A 23,415-nucleotide genomic window follows, 5' to 3' on the forward strand; every position below is an offset into this window, starting at 1 on the left:
TAAGCTCTAATTATTAGAAATCTTCACTGAGCTTGCTGCAAGCCTCCATATTTGGGATTAGAACTCAATCTTCAGGCAGGGTGGAAACTCTGAATATGACCTCGACCTGCCTTATCAAATGGCTGTGAGGTATCTCATATATGTCCTTCATTGGCACACTTACTATGCATTAAGCTTGACATCAACTCTATCCTGAAACACTGAGCCAGCAAGTGACATGACATCCCCTTCAGACTTTGATCTTTCTTCTGATATCTTCAACTTGATCTCTCTCATTTTTACCCTAGATGAGGAGAGTTTCACCTCCTTTGACCAGTGACAGCATGACATACCAGAACAGGAGTATTTTTCACCCAACAACATTCTTCCTCGTTGGAATCCCGGGTCTGGAAGGGGCCCATGCTTGGATCTCCCTGCCTTTCTGCTCAGTTTACCTTGTGGCTTTACTGGGCAATGCCACAATTTTGCTGGTCATCAAGACAGAGCAGAGCCTTCAGAGGGAGCCCATGTTCTACTTCCTGGCCCTCCTTTCAACTATCGATTTGGCCCTTTCCACAACCTCTGTGCCCCGCATGCTGGGTATCTTCTGGTTTGATGCTCATGAGATTAACTTTGGGGCTTGTGTGGCCCAGATGTTTTTGATCCATACTTTTACTGGCATGGAAGCTGAGATCTTGCTGGCCATGGCCTTTGACCGCTATGTGGCCATCTGTGCTCCACTCCACTATACGACCATCTTGACATCCCGGGTGCTTGTGGGCATCAGCATGTGCATTGTGGTTCGTCCAGTTGTGCTTACACTTCCCATGGTGTATCTCATTTACCGCCTGCCCTACTGTCAAGCTCGTGTAATACCTCATTCCTACTGTGAGCACATGGGCATCGCAAAATTGTCCTGTGGAAACATCCGTATCAATGCCATCTATGGGCTCTTCGTGGTTTCCTTCTTTGTCTTGAACCTGATCCTTATTTGCATCTCCTATGTCTACATTCTGCGAGCTGTCTTCCGCCTCCCATCACAGGATGCTCGGCTAAAAGCACTCAGCACGTGTGGCTCTCACGTTGGGGTCATCTGTGTTTTCTATATCCCCTCAGTGTTCTCCTTCCTCACTCACCGATTTGGACACAACATACCACGCTACATTCACATTCTTGTTGCCAACCTCTATTTGGTTATCCCACCTTCACTCAACCCCATCATTTATGGTGTAAGGACCAAACAGATTCGAGAGCGAGTACTCCATGTCTTTATCAAAAAATAAGACTCATGACATGTTCTTTCACTAAGGATTTTGATGCATCTAGAAAAACATGTGTGTTCTTGCTTTAAAAACATCTCCTAGTTCTAATATGTCGCTTCCAGGTTGAGATACAGTTTGATTTATTCCTAGCTGCTGACTAATGGATTCTAAGACTTGTGGAAATGTCACTGGAGCTCAAGTTCAAAGGCTAATGGAGTGTCTTGGATGGAGATGTGTGGCCTCTGTCCGCATGTCTTCATGCAGAGTCCTTCATAGGAGAAAGATTCTCTTTTTCTGGGTAAAGAACATATTATACTGTTATTTATTTATTTATTTATTTATTTGCATTCTGTAATTAGAGAAATGTGGCACTGGAAGTTTGACCCTGTATCCTACTTCATGGGTTGTTTGGTTTGTCCATTCATTCATGCATTCCTTCACTTTATTATTCCTTTCATTTTCATTCATTTTGTGTTTGTTGTATGTCTTGGATAATTCTAATTGTTAAGAATATATCCATGAACCAAATAACACAAAATTTCTGGCTTGTGGAGCTTGAATTGTGTTATGTTCTTTAAAAAGAGCAAACTTCATAGGTTCAAAAAAAATTCTTTGCCAATCTGTGGCTTGGAAGTGGAATGATCTGCCAAACATGTAAGATTCAGGAGAATGATAGCCAAAATAAACATGCAATTTTGAAAGTATTTCTTTTTTGTTATTTTTTAGGTTTATTTAGTTATTTGAGAGAGAGAGTGGGGAGGAAGGGCAGATGGAGAGAGAGTGAATCACAGATTACCCACACTGTGCACAGAGCCCGATACAGGACTCAGTCTCAGGAGCCTAGGATCATGACCTCTGATGAAATCAAGCATTGACACTTAACCAACTGAGCCAACTAAGTGCCCCTCGAAACTATTTCTTACATATCAACAGTACCACATCACTGACTGTCTCCCTCTAGTTAGGTCCATAAATACAAGTGTAGTTTTATATTTCAATCATGTATTGTATTTTCTCTATTTATGTGATGCATGCTGGTCTTTGCCTATCTTTTTATTCACTTTTTTCCTCTCAAACTGCATTTGACTATGAAATACTCCCTTCCAAAATGCAAGGGCTCTCATTCTAGGCCCATGATCTATCTCTCATTCCCCCACTGACTTTGATGTATAAGTTTTCAAACCAATCTATGAATAGTCACCTTTTTTTGATCCTACTGATGGCTTTCAGTTAATTCAATAGTAATATTTCCCAAAGATCAAGCAATGACCTGTTGCATCATCAAACTTGGCATATTGCTTTACATTAATTTTTTTTTCTTTTTCAGATTATTTATGAAAAAAACTGAAGTAAATGTATAATGCAGACCTTTGTACCTACAACTCATGAATTAACGACCTTCAAACATTGAACTCATCTCAAATATGTTGCTCAATAAAAATATACACAGAATAAAGGTGGAAATTACTTTCAACACTGCTCCAATACAAATTTTGTCCTATTTTTCCAGAGACAAAATGTATCATTTGTTTATCTGACACACAGTACAGAAATTTTAAATTTTATAACCATTGCAATTGTTTTTAGAGATTTTTATTTATTTATTTGACAGACAGAGAGATCACAAGTAGGCAGAGAGGCAGGCAGAGAAAGAGAGAGACTGCAGGAAGCAGGCTCCCTGCTGAACAGAGAGCCTGATATGGGGCTCTATCCCAGGACCCTGAGATCAGGACCTGAGCCAAAGGCAGAGGCTTAACCCAGTCACCCCAGTCACAATGTTTTAATTAGGTCATTTGTTATTTATTTATATGGCTTAAAATATTTCATGTTTTATTTTTTAACATTTGGTTTTATTTATGCAGTCATCTCTTAATTAGTAGATATTCACATTATTATTATTTTTTAATTAGAAAGTATCCTGCATTTCCTTGCATTTATTTCTTGGTGAATTTTAAGAAGTTTATGCATGTTTTTATAATTTGCAGTAAAATTATTGAGTAGCAGAATTGTCAATAAGAACATATTTCTGATTTCTTCATCATTGTTTTTGATCACTTCTTAAAAATTTCACATGTATTACATGGAGCACTGGGTGCAGTGCATAAACAAGAAATTTTGAAACACACAAAAAATAAAATTAAAAAAAAATTCATATATTTCAATACTTTCCTTTTTTCTAACTTTCTTGCTTCCTTAATTTAACTTTGTTCCCTAGCATTAGTCAAATATTAGTTTTCTAATTATAGTAATTTGTAGCTACCCTACTCTGAACAAAACAAAAATTCTAGCCCTCTTTTGCTTTGTCCTGTTCTTGTACATCTGTATCTCTCATTTTGGAATTACCTGGAACTGTGATTGAAGGCTTATAAAACCTTCTTTAATGGCCATTTTATTTGATCATATATATTTTTAATTATTCCTTTCTGCAATAAATCTTTATGAATATTTTCTTGCTCTGGGATTCACAGTGTTTGTGAAGAATATCTATTTTTTCCACTGCCACAACCCCACCTCGTTGGTGTTATTTAATTGCATTTTCATGGCTAAATATGTCCTCATCTGCTCTCATATTTGAAAAATAAATTAAAAATTAATAGAATTTTGGAACCAAGTTCTAGTCCACAATCTTTCTGAATTCATTGTTCAACTTTTTGTTTTCCTGCAACTAAAGTTGTTAGTGGAAAATATGCCAGTTATTTTTCTACTCTTTTGAAAGATTTTTTCTTTTCTTTCTTTTTTTTTTTTTGGAATCATCTTTATTTCAGTGTTCTGAAATTTCATTATGAGACTAGATTTAAAAATTTTTTTAAAAAGGCATGTTCAGCATTCAACCAGCCCTTCTTTTCTTACATGATATATACCAGATATCTATTACTTCTAGATATTTTTCTATCTATTACTTTTCAAACTTTATTTCTTTAAATAGTTCCTTCCTCACTTACCACCATATTCTTTTGTAAATATGTAAAAATAAGGTTGGGACACCTTATCTTTATTCCATGTATTTTAACTTTTCTTTCCTTCCATTATTTATTTATTTTATTATAATCCTAAAAATATATCTGTCTGTTCTTAAAACCTCCAATTTTTATTTTCAGCAGTTTCCATCCTATTCTTTAGTCCCCTAATGTAAATATTTCAACACTTAAATTTTCTGTTTGATCCTTTTCTTAAAATTCAAATTCAATTATCCAACGCATAGCACATCATTAGTTTCCGATGTAGTGTTCAACCATTCATCAGTTGCATATAACACCCAAGCTCATCACATCCTGTGCCCTCCTTAGTGCCCATCACCCAGTTACCTCATTCCCCCATCTACCTCCCCATCAGCAACCTTTAATTTGTTTCCCATAGTTCAGAGTCTCTCGTGGCTCGTCTCCCTCTCTGAAGACTTCCCATTCAGTTTTCTCTCCCCAACCTTACAGTCCTGTATTGTTTGTTATACTCCACATATGAGATCCTTTTAATAAAAAAAATCCCTTTCTTCATGATTGAAATTCTCTCTCTCTCTCCTGTCTTTAAGGCTGCTAACTACATGTATTTTAAAACTCTGATGGGTTGGGGCGCCTGGGTGGCTCAGTGGGTTAAGCCTCTGCCTTTGGCTCAGGTCATGGTCTCAGGGTCCTGGAATCGAGCCCCGCATCGGGCTCTGTGCTCAGCGGGGAGCCTGCCTCCCTCCACCCCCCTTTCTGCCTGCCTCTCTGCCTACTTGTGTTCTCTCTCTGTCTCTCTCTCTGTCAAATATAAATAAAATATTAAAAAAAAAAACTCTGAAGGGTTTACTTTTAGTTTGATTTTATACAGTTTCTTATTATATTGTTAGTTCTTTTTTATTTTGTTAATAATCTTTGGACATTTGGTGACTATTTACTGTGAGTTTTTCTTTGCCATTGTGATTTCTTGGTAGGCTCTTCAAACAGCCTGGCTAAGCAATGTTTTCAGGTTGGGTTTCTTAGAAAGCACATTCTGAGATGGAGATTTGCCTGGAGGCAGAATAATGTCCCTTTAAAGAGGCCCTCATCTTAATCTTCAGAATTTGTGAATATGTTCAGTTTCATGGCAAAGAAGAACTAAATTTGCACATGGGATTAAGGTTGATCATGATAGGGAGAGTGTCTTGAACTATTGAAGCAGAGCCAATGTGGTCATGAGTCCTTGGAAGTGGAAGATAATAGAAACAGAAAACAGAGCCAGAGAAAGATGTGATGACTCAATTGTGTAATTATTTACACATTCATTTTTTTTACAAGTTTTTATGTAAATTCCAGTGGACACACAGTGTGATATCAGCTTCAGCAGTGGGAATCAGTGATTCAACACTTCCATACATCACCCGTGTTCATCACAAGTGCCCTAACTCCAATCACCCATTTAATTCATCCTTCCCCAACTCTGCTCCAGCAACCCTCAGTTTGTTTTCTATAGTTAATAGTCTGCTTTATGGTTCACCTATTTCTTTTTTTCCCCCTGCTCTGTTCATCTGTTATGTTTCTTAAATTCCACAAATGAGTGAAATCATATGATGTTTTTCTTTTTCAGACTGACATATTTCGCTTAGCATTCTACACTCTAGCTTCATCCAGGTCATTGTGAATGGCAAAAATCCCATTCTTTTTGATGGCTGAGTAATATTCCATTGCATTCATATACCACTATTCCTTTATCCATTTATCAGCTGATGGGCATTTGGGTTCTTTCCATAACTTGGCTATGGTTGATAAAATTTCTATGAACACTGGGGTGCCTTTACATGTTTGAAGCAAAGTCAGAGCTATATCATATGTGTAGGACTTAAAACTTCATTCCTGGCTCTGAAAATGGAGAAGAGAGCCATGAGTTAAGGAATGTAGGTAGCCTATAGAAGCTGTAAAAAGGTAAAACAAACAAACAAACAAAAAAACGTTCTCCTCTAGTGTCTCCAGAAACAGATGCAGATCTACTGAAAACTCGATTTTAGCTCAGTGAGATACGCATCAGCTTTCTAACAAACTCATCTGCAAGATAATAAATTTACATTGATTTAAGGCACTATATTCCTGGTAATTTATCACAGTGGCATTAGAAAACGAATAATGGTTTTGTTCTCAAGATCAGCACTGGGGAGAGGTGAATGAAGAAAGAGGGAGAAAATGATTTGTAATGAAATATGAACAAAAGTGTCAGCCAGACGTTTACACAGGAGTGCTGGAGGAGGAGTGTCCCTTCATTGTTGTCCTCATTGTGGTGAATCCAGTAAGCTCTATACTCCTTCATCAACCAGGCATTATGGGGGTTCTCTGGGAGAGGGATTTGACCTCAGCTGAGGAAGGTCCATTAGACCATAGAAACAAAGAGGGCCATATTCTCAGTAGTTAGATGATTGAGAAATTCAGATCTGAAAAATATGTAGATGACACATTGTATCATCCAGGGTAGGAGTTTTGTGTGGCAGAGACACTACTATGAAACTCCACCTAATTCTTTAGGAATTTGCCTTTTGGTGCTTTTTGCCTCTGGCTTTTCTGAAAACCTCAAGACAGAAACCTTCACATTCCTTCCCTGTCTTTGAAATCTAACTACCCCTTGTGTTTGCAAGTTTATGCTAGACTGCTCACTCTTGTCCTTTAATGACTGCTTCTATTGATTTTGAAGATACATATATCTTTAATTAATTATAGTAACATTAATTTAATTAATGTTAATATACATATATCACCTCATTTTAACTTATATATCATTTAGTTTTAACATCAGTTTTAATATATCTGAAGCTTTCTGGGGGAATGACAATAGTTACATAGACTGCCATCTTGACAGCAGAAACATTTTTTAAAAGCTTGGGAAACCAACTTTTTTTAAGATATCGCATTTGATAATAGGTCTGATCTGAGTGGAGTAATTTTTTCAGTTAGTATTCATTTATGATAGTTTTTGTTGTCAGATTGTTGTATGGTCTCATTACTTAAACACTTCAAAATCCATAAATTAGAATGAGAAGCAATAATATTGTCTGTATTCCAACCCCCCCACACATATTATGACATTGTTATGCTGTTTCAAAATATGTTGTTTCGTATCTTTGACTTGTTCATTGAAATTATATCATATATTATTTTATATAGTTCATGTATACCTATAAATGAAAGTGTATACATTATGTGTAGATGCCTAATATACTTTGATCTTAGTAAAAATGTAATATCTTTGAGTGAATAAAATCTTCTGTGCATTTAAGTGCTTATTTTTTTGCAATAATTCAAAGTAGTATAATAACAATTTTTGTGCACAAAGCTCATTTGATATTTGAAGTAGATAACATGATTATTCGACATTTCCAATGATCCTCCTTTCTTCATTAAAAAGCTTTGGACATTTAAAAGCTTTGGACATTTTCCATCAGCTGGTAGTAATACTTTAGCATTTCTTATTGTGCCAATTGGCTGGCAAAGGAGTTCGTTAGTTTTTATTTATCTCAAAATGTCTTTATAGGTAACTGAAGATGAAAAATAGAATTTGAGTAGACATTTGTAGTTGAATTTAGTAATCAAATATTTCCTATAATGAAAATCTTAGGCCCACGTATGTTCCCTGGTGAACTCTATCCTATGTGTAAAGAGTAATTAATATCTCATAATAGTACAAACTCTTTGAAATCGTATGAGTGGGAAATCCAGTATTTGAACTGAATCAGATCAACTCTAGGATAGGATATATTCACCACTTCTCTCTGTGGCTTCTGTGACATAGATATAAACTATTAAGGAGGAAGATTGAGAAGATCAATCATGGACAAAGGATAGTGGGACCAAAAACTCACAGATATCATTCCATAGTCAAACATTCAATGAACCTAGGTCACATGGTCAGGACAGTGCAGGGAGATAGCGAGTACTCATGTTGAAAATGGGATCTCCTATACCAGGCTATTATTTTTGAAATTAGAACATGGATTAAGTACACTTTGATCTAAGAAACAACAATCTCAAACTAAACATAGAATTACGCTGCAAAATATTACTTAGAGGGAGAGAGGATGTATCTATCTTTATATCATATAGTAATGATAATATTTGTGTGTTTTTGCCCCACATTTGTAGCTTTCTCTCTATAAATTCCTATTCATTCCACTTTTTCATAGGCTTCTGTTTATCTAAATCATAGTCTAGGAGTTTTTCCCACAATCTCAGAGGATTCAATCCCAGGGCACAATTTATACTAGAAAACTGAGTTCTAATTTTATAAGCAGCTAAAACCTCAGTATAAAATGACTCTCCTTGGACTGTATTTTTTTTTTTTAAGCACACAGAGCTGTGCTACTTGAGATTTTCCTTGTTGTCTCTATTCCTGTGGAGGAATGGATCATCAAAATCAAAAATGAAATTTATTTTGATTTCAGTATGTACTGCAGTCAAATGAAAGAGAGATGGTCACAGGTAGCTGAGAAGAGCTACTGGCTTGTTGTGATATGATATTCTATGCATCATGTGGTCCAATTTTTGAATCTAATTGGGGAAGAAACTATATATATATTTTTTTTTCCCAAAAACTTTTTCTCATAGTAGTTTTTTTTTTTACTGTTTTAAGTTTAACCTTGTAACTTTTCAAATTTTAAATGGAGATTGGTGTTTTCAAAAATTTCAATATTTTCTAGATATTGAAAATATCTAGAAGATCCAAGGCATTATGATTATATAATATATAATAAAGTATCATTTCTGTTTCTCCTATGGGTTATAGGGAATGAATGAGATGGACCTCCAAAACACAGTGGAAATCTGAGGTGAGCAGTGCCATGTTACTGAGAGTTTATTTTCAGAGAGAAACCAAAGGCAGACATCTGGGTTTTAGAAGGCCTGTTCCTGGGTAGCATCCACTACTGGACAGCGCCTGTTACATGGAGTTCCAGTTCTCGGGAAAAAAACAAAACAAAACAAAACAAAAAAACACATAAATAAGGGAGGATTTGCAAAATACAGCTCTTCTCTCCCCTCCACGAAAACACATAGTCTAATCTTAGAATGCATATAATATTTATTTTTACCTTATTATGCTTCCCAGAGAAATATGAATCTATATAACACATAAAAACTGGAGCCTGTGCTATTATTTCTGACCTCAAACCACTCTGTCTCGAGGTGGAGACCTAGACAATGTCCATTTATTTCATTATTTGAGCTTATGAGTGACTAGGTGCTTCATCATTTTGAAGGCATTGCAAAAGCCACCTTCTCTGTGCCCTTTAAACAACTACAGAGAGCAGTTCTGTACAGATTGTTTTCCAGACAGTTTTGTGCTGCTCAAAATGCCTTCTTCAGGTTCCTGCACCTTGAAGTCTTCTAGGCAGTCTTTTACCCACATTCCTAGTTCATCAGGCAGAAGAAGTGAACGCAGTACATGCTCATTCTGTAGCAGTTGTAAACTTGGCAGGTTTTCCCAGATGAACTGATATGGCATGGAGAATAAATAAAGAAGCTTTCAAATACTGCTAGAAATCACCATTCCCTTAACACTCTGTAAGGCAATAGCTATGCAAGGGTTGGTCTTGGGAACATAGAGACATGAACAAAAACAGACATACAATTTATCACTATCTTTCTTTCTGGGATGTTTCAAGTATAGAGGTGTATGACCTAGTGTGTACTTTTGATGGTGGCAATGTACTTCTAATATTCTGCTTATCTTTGATAGAATGTTTGGCCAGATTGTGGCATTTTCTCTATGTCAATAAGTGATGAATGAATCATTAGATAATTTCTGCATTTCCTAATTAAGGAAGTGTCTTGTACATCTGTGCCTGTCATGTTGCTTCTAGCTGATCTGTCGCCTCTTGGATTATGTCTGCATTTCCATGTGGACATCCGTGATTTTTTGCATATCTTTTTTCAGACAGGAGCTTTACAAAAGGTACAGAGCATACAAGATTATTCCATATTTGATAGCACTTTTTGTGTCTTATAATTTTGCCATTGGCTTGCTGATAGGCCGTGTAGGTTAAAAGAAAGAGGATTGAATTCTTTGATAGTGGCCCATTCAAAATGAGTATTCCTTGGCTTATAAAAACAAAATACATTAACAAAACCTTTCAAATAGCAACCTCTTTCATTTCCACTATATATCGGATCATTAAGCTAGTCATTTTCATGACCACCTTCAAACTTTTCCCCCTCTTTCTAGGAATGACCTCTCCTTCTCTGTCATTTGGAAGGATGTTTTATCCCAACAGGAGCACTTTTCATCCAACCACATTCTTCCTCACTGGAATCCCGGGTCTGGAAGGGGCTCATGCCTGGATCTCCCTGCCTTTCTGCTCAGTTTACCTTTTGGCTTTACTGGGCAATGCCACAATTCTGCTGGTCATCAAGACAGAGCAGAGCCTGCGGAAGGAGCCCATGTTCTACTTCCTGGCCCTCCTTTCAACTATCGATTTGGTCCTTTCTACAACCTCTGTGCCCCGCATTCTGGGTATCTTCTGGTTTGATGCTCATGAGATTAGCTTTGGGGCTTGTGTGACCCAGATGTTTTTGATCCATGCCTTCACTGGCATGGAGGCTGAGGTCCTGGTGGCCATGGCCTTTGACCGCTATGTGGCCATCTGTGCTCCACTCCACTATAGAACCATCTTGACAACCCAAGTGTTGGTGGGTATCAGTGTATGCATTGTGTTTCGTCCAATTCTATTTACACTTCCCATGGTGTATCTCATCTACCGTCTGCCATTTTGTCAGACTCATGTAATAGCTCATTCCTACTGTGAGCACATGGGCATTGCAAAACTGTCCTGTGGAAACATCCGTATAAATATAATTTATGGGCTCTTTGTGGTCTCTCTCTTTCTGCTGAACCTGGTCCTTATTTGCATCTCCTATGTCTACATTCTGCGAGCTGTCTTCCGCCTCCCATCACAGGATGCTCGGCTAAAAGCACTCAGCACGTGTGGCTCTCACGTTGGGGTCATCTGTGTTTTCTATATCCCCTCAGTGTTCTCCTTCCTCACTCACCGATTTGGACACAACATACCACGCTATATTCACATTCTTGTTGCCAACCTCTACTTGGTTATCCCACCTTCACTCAACCCCATCATTTATGGTGTAAGGACCAAACAGATTCGAGAGCGAGTGCTCTTTTTCTTTGCTAAAAAGTAGGTACTCTTACATTTGTTTACCAAGAGTTTCGATCAGCAAGGAAAATGTGGTTCTTTTCAGAGATTTTTCTCTGCCTTAATTTATTGCTGCCATATTATATTTCAGAGCATTTGATCTTGGCCATTGTTGATTCTATGGTTTGAATAATCTTCAAAATATTTCAATTCAAGGACTAATTCCTTGGAAGGAAGAACTGTTTGTATTACTTCACTCTGTGTGAGAGTGAACAGTCCAAGAATTGACCCTTCCCATCATTAATTTGCACTGCTTTTTTTTCTCCCCCCATTTTTAAATCTTACTTTTCTCTCCATTCAACAGAATAAGACAAGGAAACATACAACAAATATCTTTATTGTCACAACATGGAATTAAAAATTATTCTTGCTGTGGCTTATTTATCTTGAATGTTAATCAAATATATGAGACATTTAATTTGAAATGACTTGTGAGTCTTATCCCACCTAGTTCCAGTTTTGTCTCATCCTCAGAGATGGGAATGACCACTGCATCCTTTTCATCTTTCTTAGAATCTAAATTGATATTTTTAAATTTAATAATTTCTATGTGGTTTGGGATTAAAATTTTTCATTTCATGTAAATGCAGTGTGAACCATTTCACAGAAAGTTGTTTCACTATTAAATTTAGAGATCAATGTTGATACATAGGGGATATAATGTTCCTTTTTAAATATACTAGAGTCTTTAATATGCGTTTTTATCTTTTCATATTTGAATATATATATTTTATGTATTTTTAATTCAGAATCAATATCATGACATCTTTAAGAATCATTTTTGTTTATATTTGAAAAAATTTTGAAGGTTCTATACTTAAAAGAAGTAGGATCATCAGATAGTAGGTTTCTTTTTTTTTTCCAATTTATTTATTTTCAGAAAAACATTATTCATTATTTTTTCACCACACCCAGTGCTCCATGCAAGCCGTGCCCTCTATAATACCCACCACCTGGTACCCCTACCTCCCACCCCCCCCGCCACTTCAAACCCCTCAGACTGTTTTTCAGAGTCCATAGTCTCTCATGGTTCACCTCCCCTTCCAATTTACCCAAATTCCCTACTCCTCTCTAATAGTAGGTTTCTGATTGAATAGGTCATGCTCTTCTTTATTTTTATGGTGTTTATTTACTGATTTCCTTGCCTCCTCTTCAAGTTTCTGCCTAGCTTCTTAAAAGTCTCATAGCAAGAATTTTTTATTACACTTGACAGAGTAATACTTTCTTATAAGTCCCTCATCTTTAATACCTCATTTTCATATGGTAGATTAAATTTTTAAATGAAATAAATACTGATTATATTACCTGTAACACATGAATTTATCACTTTCAAACTTATGGCTTCTGCATAGATTTAATATATATATCAATATCCCAACACCTGTTGTGAATGGGGTGTGTGTATGTTAAGTTTTACTTTTAATTCCAATCTAACTACAATTTATTTTGAGGTGAGATGTAAGAAAATGAAATGCCTTTCTGTTTCTTTTCTAACCTGTTTATTAACATAAATGACTTAATAACTTATTACTTCAAAATTGATTTTTACTTATTCTTTCTTCATATTTCAATTTTTACAAGGGTCTGCTCTTCATTTATATAGTTGGTTTATCTGTTCTTGAACCGGTATTACAAGGTTTTTCATCACTACAAAATTTTAATATATTTTAATAACTTTTAAAGCTGATTATCCTCCTACACTTTTCTCACTCTCCCTTTGTTCTTCAAACTAATTTGTAGAAAAATAAAATAACAGGCTGAGATTTTTTGTACATAAAAATACCCTGATGGAATTTTGAGTTCATTTACTATTTGGTTCATTTACTATCAATTAATTAAACAATGTGTCTTTAATTCCTTAAAGTATTAACTGTGAATTAATTGTGCTCCTCATTTGGTCAAGCACAGATGATAAAGTGTGCCTTGGTGAGTGACTGCACTGTGACCTTGCTAGCACTCTGTTTCCCACAATTCTCTTCTTTATAAGTTTCCAGTTTAGAGTTGGTCACATCAGAAATGCATATGCTCTGGGAGCAAATGTGAAACAGCAACCACTGTTTTCTGTAGTTCAATATTTGCCGTCAGAGACAGAGAGACACAGTGATACTAGAGAATTCTCATTTCTCCCCATGTCCTTCAGCAACACACAGCTCCCCACAGCTACTGATCTGTTTATTAACAGTGATCACAAATGCACCACCAGATATTTTACTGCAAACACAGAAGCAGTAACCAGGAATAACAAACCATCTTCTTAAATTTCTACACTCACTCCCTTTATGATCCTGTCTCAGAAGCTGAGAGTACCTGGTTTTCCTTCAACACCAACTCATTCATGCAGGCCTGATCTGGCTAGAAATTTGTTTTCGGATCTTTCTTTTTCCCTATGTCCTCCCACAATTGTATCTAATTTCTTATAATAAATTCTTTATTCCTTAATACTCCTGGTAGTTCTGAACTCTAAATGACGAAAATATAGATACCAGAAGAGCTTCCCAGGTAACAAATTCTTAAGAAAGAAAATTGGCATTAGCTCCTCACCTAATTAGCCTTAGGAAAGTAGGGCCTATGCTGCTGTTGGCAAAGGGGACATTGGTGGTATGTAGAATATGGTGACAAACATATATTTTTACTTTCTATAAGCAAGTGCTTAAAGAAGGCAAAGCTTTGAGTGTCCAAGTATTTCTGCCAAATATTTTAGTAAGAATGAGAAAAGTATAGATTTTCTCTTTCTGGGATAAACAGGCTGGAAAAGGAGCATAAAGGAAATAATGAGTCAATGACGTCAGGGCTTTAAATATCTAGCCTAAGGCTCAGGCAAGGATACAAAGTATGTTAGACTATATTAAACAAACAAACAAACAAAATGAAACAAAACAAAACAAAACAAAAAAACCCTCCTAATGTTCTGCTAGGTCATTTTTTTAGAAAGAAATAGAACTCTAAAATTGGAATGGCATTATGTGAGTAGACTTCAGTGAAGCAAATCCTAAGTTCTGCCAACCCCACTTTACTATTTAAAGCAGCTTTTCTTCTCTTGTATGAGGTACATAGTCTCCCCCTATTCAGAGAAAATATAATATCTTCCCCTGAGGTAAGTGGCTTAAAGTGGACTGATGATCTATGCGCTAAAAATTCCCACCACTCTTATGGTTTCTGAGAATAGTGGTGTCTAATAGGAATAAAATGTGGGTCACTTATATTATTAAAATTTTCTCTTGACCATGTTATGAAAGCTAAAAATAAGTAAAATTAATTCAATAGAATACTTAATCTAAGTTAATATTATCCAAGTGTATTTAAATATAAAATCAATCATATATCACAATTAAATGTTTGAAATCATTTAAATGATAAAAGTAGGTCTTCTTAATTCAGTATTTAACACAAAAAAGCTTATTTCGTACACTAAATTTTCAATAGCTAAAATAAAATGGAAAAAAAACATTATGTTGAACTGAAAAAACATTTTATATGGCTTCAGACTTTAAACTTTAATTAAAATGAATAAAGATTAAAAATTCATTCCTTCAGTTGAATTTGCCACTTTTCAGATGTTCAATAATCAGAAATGGCTAATGTCTGGTGTGTGGGGAAGTACAATTCTAGATCTACGACTGGACACAATTGCTAGAAGGATCCAGAGATAAAATATATTAATCAAAGAACTGTAAAGTTTTGTCAGTTTATACAGATAAAACCTGAGGAACACGTGGGATACAAAATTCTGAGTACTAGATCTGAGTAAAAGAAATATGATGTAACATGAGGCTGAATTGTATCTAATATGAGGACCTTAAGAGAGATTCTGGGCCCACTGTATTTAAGAATGTTTATATAGCTGACTGATACCTGTACTCAAAGATGGTCTTCAGTAAATGAACTGAAATGGCAGAATCTTCCTGAGGAAAACCAGAAAAGAAAGTTTCCAAAGACTCAGGGAACATAGAATGTTAGAGTGGATTTAGCATACCTAATCAACTAGCCTTTAACCATGTCCTAGAGTCCTTAAAAACATTGTCCACATCATGAGTGTGAGAAATATATTCCTGAGGACAACCTAGCAAACCAGGAGAAGTTCAGTTTGGGCTACTTTCAGCAGGTCAGGAATGATGTCAGGAATTTTTGCTGTCAGGCTGTGTTTCCTGAATTCAATCTTGAGACCACTCTGAAACCTGGAACCCATTGAACTGAACCCTGAATTCAATCTTGAGACCACTCTGAAACCTGGAACCCATCTGAACTTCCACTGAAGAAGGATCCTACTGAACAGCCAAATATACACTGGTCTTCTTGAAAGGGACATGCAATCATTTATCTTCAAGACAATGCATTGAAAAAGAAAAGCAAAGCTGGAGGCATCATAATTCTGAACTTCAAGCTCTATTACAAAGCTGTAGTCATCAAGACAGTATGGTACTGGCACAGAAACAGACATATAGATAAATGGAACAGAGTAGAGAACCCAGAAATGGACCCATAACTGTATGGTCAACTAATATTCAACAAAGCAGGAAAAAATATCCAGTGAAAAAAAGACAGTCTCTTCAAAAATGGTTTTGGGAAAATTGGATAATGACAAGCTAAGAATGGCACTTTCTGGCCCCTACACATTAATGAATTCAAAATAGATGAAAGAACTAAAAGTGAGACAGGAAACCATTAAATCTTAGAGGAGAACACAGGCAGCAATGTCTTTGACCTAAGCTGCAGCAGCTTCTTACTAGTCAAGTCTCTGGAGGGACAGGAAACCAAAGTAAAAATGAGCTATTGGGATTTCATCAAGGTAAAAATCTTTTGCACAACTAAAGAAACATTCCACAAATTTAAAGGCAACTTTGGAATGGGAGAAGATATTTGCAAATAACATGAATAAAAAAGGCTTTGTATCCAAAATGTATAAAGAACCTGTCAAACTCAACACCCTAAACACAAATAATACAGTTAAGAAATGGGCAGAAGACATGAACAGATATTTTTTCAAAGAAGACTTTCAGATGACTAACAGACACATGAAAAGATGCTCACCATCGCTTATCATCAGAGAAATACAACTCAAAACCATGATGAGATACCACCTCACAATGACCAGAATGGCTAAAATTGACAACCCAGGAAGTAACAGATGTTGATGAGGATGAAGAAAAAGGAGAACTACCCTACAACGCAGAAATTACATTACTTGGTATTTACACAAAGGATACAAAAATACCGATTCTGAAAGAGTACATGCCTCCCGATGTTTACAGAAGCACTATCAACAATAGCCAAATTATGGAAAGAGTACAAATGTCCCTTGACTGATGAATGAAGAAGAGGTGATACACACACACACACACACACAGGAATATTATTTAGCCATCAAAAATTTTGAAATCTTGAAATGAAATCTTGTCATTTGTAGATTGAGCTAGAGTGTATTATGCTAAGCTAAATAAGCCAGTCAGAAAAAGACCAGTATCACATGTTCCACTTATATGTGGAATTTAAGAAACAAAACAGAGGAACATATGGGAAGGGGAAAAAAATGAGAGGGAAACAAACCATAAAGGACTCTCAATGATTGGGGAGCAAACTGAGGGTTAAAAATACAGATGACAACTTTCTAGTTATGAGAATAAATAAAAATATTTACATCAGAAGTTTGAAATAGTTACCAGCCTACAATATAAAATTATGTCACACCAGATGCATTAAAATTTCAATTGATCAAAGATAAAGGGAAAATAAGAGGAGATATAAATATGAAAATTCATAAACGAAAAAAGGAAAGACAACCTGGTCAGATACAATATTCTTAAAGACAACATAAATGGCATTCAAGAATTAAATACTTTTTTTTCCAATTTATTTATTTTCAGAAAAAATAGTATTCATTATTTTTTCACCACACCCAGTGCTCCATGCAAACCGTGCCCTCTATAATACCCACCACCTGGTGCCCCAACTTCCCACTTGTCCCGCCACTTCAAACCCCTCGGATTGTTTTTCAGAGTCCATAGTCTCTCATGATTCACCTCCCCTTCCAATTTCCCCCAACTCCCTTCTCCTCTCTAACTCCCCATGTCCTCCATGCTATTTGTTATGCTCCACAAATAAGTGAATACTTTTTTAACATTACTATTTTTTTTCTATTTTTACTATTCTGAAAAGAAAAAAAAACAGACTTGATGTCTTTACTAGAATAGCTTGGTACAGACATGATAGAGAAAAGTATGAAGTTTCTTCAAAAAAAGAAAAAATAACACTACTATATGATCATGCAGCTCCACGTTTTGATAAATACCTTAAGGAGTAACATCAGTAGCTCAAAGAAATATGTGCATTCCTGAGTTCACTAGATTATTGGTCATGGTAGCCAGATAAGGAGTATCCATTGACAAATGTATCCATTGACAAATGAATAGCCTAAGTATCCATTGACAAATGAATAGATAAAGAAATCGTTGTACATGCAAACAATGGAATACTACTTAGTCTTAAAAAGAAAGAAAACTTTCCAAGAGGGTTTATGCTAAGTGAAATAAGCCAGACACAAAAACAAATATTACATGGTCTAATTTTTATATAGAATCTAAAAAAGTCAATCTCATTGATGGGTGGCTAGGGAGGAGAAATATTCAGAACGGGTACAATCTTTCAATTATAAGATGAATAGATGCTGGGGATCTAATGTCCAACATGGCAACTGTAGTTAAGAATACTGTATTGTATTCTTAAAATTTGCTAGAGTAAATCTTAAGTTTTCTCACTACAGAAACAAAAGGTAACTATGTGAGGTGTTGGATGAGCCAATAAAATTTATTGTGCGGTCCTTTCATAACATATATATAAAATCATAATGTGTACACCTTTAAAAATCACATTGTACAAGCTAAATGTAGATCGCTTTTATCAGTCATATTTCTATAAATCTGGGAGATCCCTGTTAATTTATAATACCATATCCTCTAAATAACCTTAAAATGAAGATGAAAACAAATGCTTTTTTTAAGCAAAGAAAACTCACTACCAGAAAAAGTGTATCAGGTAATATTTAAGTTTATTTCTTTCAGACATGAGTAAAATCATTACAGATGAAATTTTAAAGATGCAAAATGAATGAATAACAACAGACATAGTAAGCATTTGAAAACATTTAAATGAATGTTGACTTTCCAAAATAATAACCTTATGTGTATAAGTTTCAAAGTTTATGAGAAGTAAATTAAGCCAACAGTAGTATATAAGTCAGAATGTAGAAAAATGACTAATTTTTTTAATCCTTTATGAATAGAAAACACTAAGGCTGCTAGTTTATACTAAAATTTGATGAGTTTCAGGGCATCTGTAGGACAATGGGAAAAGTAACTGTAAAATTATGTATAAAATCAAAGCAAAGCAAGTGAGACTTAACCAATCATGATTAAAAAATTCTGCCACCATCAGAAAGGATGAATACCCAACTTTTGTAGCAACATGGATGGGACTGGAAGAGATTATGCTGAGTGAAATAAGTCAAGCAGAGAGAGTCAATTATCATATGATTTCACTTATTTGTGGAGCATAAAAAATAACATGGAGGACATGGGGAGATGGAGAGAGGAAGGGATTTGGGGGAAATTGGAGGGGAAAATGAATCATGAGAGACTATGGACTCTGAAAAACAATCTGAGGGTTTTGGAATGGCAGGGGGTGGGAGGTTGGGTGAGCCTGGTGGTGGGTATTAAGGAGGGCACATATTGCATGGAACACTGGGTGTGGTACATAAACAATGAATTCTGGTATACTGAATAGAAATTAAAAAATAAATAAAAATTTAAAAAAATCCTAAAGAAGAAAATCTTTGTTGTGAAATATCTGTATCTCGGGTTGAAGTAAAAGATAGTAAATGTGAGATTTAATTAAGAAAAAGAATAATTTTGTTAAATGTGCATGACATTTGTAGTGTATTTAAAATATGAGAGTTGTCAGACTGGTATAAATATATAAATTCTTTTATTGAAGAGTGTCTTTTTTTCATTGGATGTTCTTTCCTGCTTTGTTGAAGATTAGTTGACCATAGAATGGAGGGTCCATTGCTGGGATTTCTACTCTGTTGCATTGATCTGTGTTACTGTTTTTCTTCCAAAACCATGTTTTCTTGATGATCACAGCTTTGAAGTCAGGCATTGTGATTCCACCGGCTTTGATTTTCTTTTTCAACATTCACCCGGTGATTCAGGGTCTTTTCTGGTTCCATACTAATTTGTTGCAGCTCTGTGAAAAACATCAATGGTATTTTGAAAGGGATTGCACTGAAAGTGTAAGTTGTTCTGGGCAGCAAAGACATTTTGATAACATTTATTCTTTCAGTCCATGGACATGGGATTTTTTCCATCTCTTTGTGTCTTCTTCCATTTCTATCATAAGTGGTCTGTAATTTCTAGAGTATGGATCCTGCACATCTTTGGTTAGGTTTATTCCTAGGTATCTTATGAGTTTTGGTGCTACTGTAGATGGAATTGATTCCTTAATTTCTTTCTTCAGTTACATTGTGAGTATATAAGAAAGCAACTGATTTCTGTGCCTTCCACCATTACTTCCTTACCTGCCACCACTAACAGGAAGGGTGTCAACAGCACTTTTAAGGGCTAATATGGGGGTCATCTTTAGGAAGAAGCAATCTGCATCAAAAAAGCAAGACTAGGGGCACCTACGTGTCTCTGTTGGTTAAGCATCTGCCTTCATTTGCTCGATCCTGAGATTGAGTGAGCCCTGCGTTGGGTTCCTTACTCAGTAGGGACCCTGCTTCTCCCTTTACCTGTTTCTCCCCCTCCTTGAGATTTCTTGCTTTCTGTCATATAAACAAATAAAATATTTTTTAAAAAGGCAAAAAAAATAGTCTTTGATACCTGTAAATGGAGACAAGTTTACTTATCAAAATATGAAAAGGCTGAAAAAAAGAGGATAGATGTTTGTAAGTTGAGTTTGCTGACTAATTTTAAACTCTATAAATTCCATATAGTCAGGGAAAGTGGAATCATCATCATGTTATCCCCAGCAGCTTGAAGTTATGAAATACACACTCAGAAAGTGATTATATTCAGAGAAAAATGAAGCTGCATGAAATATCAACTAATTTAGTGGCAATGGATGCATTCAAAATTGTTGGTATGTAAATATCAATCAGATATTTAGATGAATAGAGCAAAATGACATGACCTATTACATCGAAATTTTAAGGGGCAAAGAGGATGCGACAATGCATGTGGTAAATGGTCTGAAAAGCACATGGAAATTAAACACATTTGAATACTTACAGAATAGAGCCAATATAGATACATATTTTGACATACTTTCTTGGAGAAGGCATCTTTCTGATTTAAGTTTCATGAAATTTAAGATTGAACTGAACACATATTAGATGTCATTCTGTTTCCTTTCCTTGTTTCTGTAATAATATTTTCTTCACACGGTCATAGATCTGCTTGGTCCTGACTCCGTATATGATAGGGTTGAGCATTGGTGGCACGACAACATAAAGATTGGCCAAGAGTATGTGGATATAGCGGGGGACATTTCGGCCAAAACGATGTGTCATGAAGGAAAAGAGGGACGGTGTATAGAAGGCAAGGATGACACAAACATGAGAACCACACGTGTTGAGGGACTTGAGTCGGGCTTCATGCGAAGGAAGACGGAAAACAGCACGGAGTATCTGAACATACGACAGGGCAATGGCTATGATGTCAAAGACTAGGTTACAAATTGCACATAAGCCATAGATGATGTTGATCTTGATGCTGGCACAAGAGAGGCGAGCAAGACCCATGTGTTCACAGTAGGTATGGGGAATGACATGATTCCCACAGAAGGGCAACCGTAAGATAAGAAATACAAATGGGATCACAAAAATAAATGCTCTCACTAACACACCCACACCAATCACAGAAACAACCTGGTTGGTGAGGGTAGTGCTATATCGGAGTGGATTGCAGATGGCCACATAGCGGTCATAAGCCATTGCCAACAGGACTGCTGACTCCATAAGTGTGAAGCTGTGAATGAAAAACATCTGCACAAGGCAGGCTTCAAAGATGATCTCTCTGAGGTTGAACCAGAAGATCCCAAGCATCTTGGGGATGGTAGCTGTGGACAGACCCAAATCAATAGCAGCCAGCATGGCCAGGAAGTAGAACATAGGCTGGTGTAGGCTGCTCTCAGCCTGGATCACAAACAGAATCGTGAAGTTCCCGATGAGTGCAATCACATACACAGCACAAAAGGGAAAGCCGATCCAGATGTGCAGTGTTTCCATTCCTGGGATCCCCAGCAACAAGAAGGAGAAGAGGTGGAATTGGGTGTCATTGGGAAGGAGCATTCTATTTTGTAAGGCATAAATCTTCAGAAATGTATGTTGACCTAAAGTACAGGTTACCAGAGAGTCTCTGTCCTGTAGGAGACCTAAAGATAATAGAGGACACTTAATTAGCTACCTTTTCTCATTATCACAATCATCACCAACAGAACCTCCCCCTTCAGTTCTGACCAACTTAGGATTCTCCTAGCTTCTAAATATAACGATGGAAATTAATTCCAGTTGATTGACAACACTCTGGGATTAGCACACGGGACGAATAATAACATAAAATAAAATAAAAGCAGCAGTTGCTCACGTGAACATAGAGATTATGCCACAGATTCTTACAGTCACTTTATCCCTGGCCTTCAGTCAGCAAGTTTTCCTACTCCCTCCTATCCTATCATCTACCACTCTTTTTCTTGTGCTCAGTTGGCCACAGATAAAATCCATACTTCCAAAGCATTGCTTACCAACAAGGACTCCTGGAGTAGTTAGAAAATCTCCTCTAGCAACCTTCTGATCTCCTTTTGTTTTGGTGGGAGGATTTTTTTATACTGTGGCCAAGCCTCTAGAGTGGGAACTTGGTCTTTGTTGGGATTCCCTAGGGAGAGTGGGGGCGAGAAAGCTCTGAGATCTGGATTAACTCCTTTACTAGTGGAATAGAATATACCAAACTCCAATAGACCATGTCCTGATTCTGGACCTTGGCTCCCAAATATACAATTAGCATATTACAGGAAAATGATGATGATGATTACATATTATTATTGTTTTGGTCTTGTAAATTTTTTAAAACATTTTTTTTCCAATAGGGTTCCTGGAATCAATTTTAGGCTATTATTTTTTTTTCCTCTATTGGTTTTCTTTTTTTTTTTTTTAATTTTTTCAATTTATTTATTTTCAGAAAAACATTATTCATTATTTTTTCACCACACCCAGTGCTCCATGCAATCCGTGCCCTCTATAATACCCACCACCTGGTACCCCAACCTCCCATTACCCCCACCACTTCAAACCCCTCAGATTGTTTTTCAAAGTCCATAGTCTCTCATGATTCACCTCACCTTCCAATTTACCCCAACCCCCTTCTCCTCTCTAACACCTCTTGTCCTCCATGATATTTGTTATGCTCCAGAAATAAGTGAAACCATATGATAATTGACTCTCTCTGCTTGACTTATTTCACTCAGCATAATCTCTTCCAGTCCCATCCATGTTGCTCAAAAGTTGGGTATTCATCCTTTCTGATGCAGGCATAATACTCCATAGTGTATCTTCCTTATTCATTTGTCCATTGAAGAGCATCTTGATTCTTTCCATAGTTTGGCGACTGTGGCCATTGCTGTTATAAACATTGGGGTACAGATGGCCCTTCTTTTCACGACATCTGTATCCTTGGGGTAAATACGCAGGAGTGCAATTGCAGGGCCAAAGGGATGCTCTATTTTTAATTTCTTGAGGAATCTCCAAACTGTTCTCCAAAGAGGCTGCACCAACTTGCATTTGCACCAACAGTGGAAGAGGGTTCCCCTTTCTCCACATCCTCTCCAATACATGTTGTTTCCTGTTTTGTTAATTTTGGCCATTCTAACTGGTGTAAGGTGATATCTCAATGTGGTTTTAATTTGAATCTCACTGAGGGCTAATGATGATGAGCATTTTTTCATGAGTCTGATAGCCATTTGTATTTCTTGATTGGAGAAGTGTCT

General features: G+C 36.3%; 3 protein-coding genes across 3 annotated transcripts; 2 read left to right on the plus strand and 1 right to left on the minus strand.

Annotated features, from left to right (window-relative positions):
* Positions 1-323: 323 nt before the first annotated feature.
* Positions 324-1,262, plus strand: LOC122914132 (olfactory receptor 52J3). The gene has a single exon (XM_044260768.1). The coding sequence runs from the start codon at positions 324-326 to the stop codon at positions 1,260-1,262; it is 939 nt and encodes a 312-aa protein (XP_044116703.1).
* A 9,167-nt stretch (positions 1,263-10,429) lies between these two features.
* LOC122914133 (olfactory receptor 52J3-like) lies at positions 10,430-11,368 on the plus strand. The gene has a single exon (XM_044260770.1). The coding sequence runs from the start codon at positions 10,430-10,432 to the stop codon at positions 11,366-11,368; it is 939 nt and encodes a 312-aa protein (XP_044116705.1).
* Positions 11,369-20,770: 9,402 nt separating this feature from the next.
* Positions 20,771-21,724, minus strand: LOC122914134 (olfactory receptor 52E2). The gene has a single exon (XM_044260771.1). The coding sequence runs from the start codon at positions 21,722-21,724 to the stop codon at positions 20,771-20,773; it is 954 nt and encodes a 317-aa protein (XP_044116706.1).
* Positions 21,725-23,415: the final 1,691 nt, after the last annotated feature.

The sequence above is a fragment of the Neovison vison genome, chromosome 7 (genome assembly GCF_020171115.1).
Source record: "Neovison vison isolate M4711 chromosome 7, ASM_NN_V1, whole genome shotgun sequence".
Classification (NCBI taxonomy): domain Eukaryota; kingdom Metazoa; phylum Chordata; class Mammalia; order Carnivora; family Mustelidae; genus Neogale; species Neogale vison.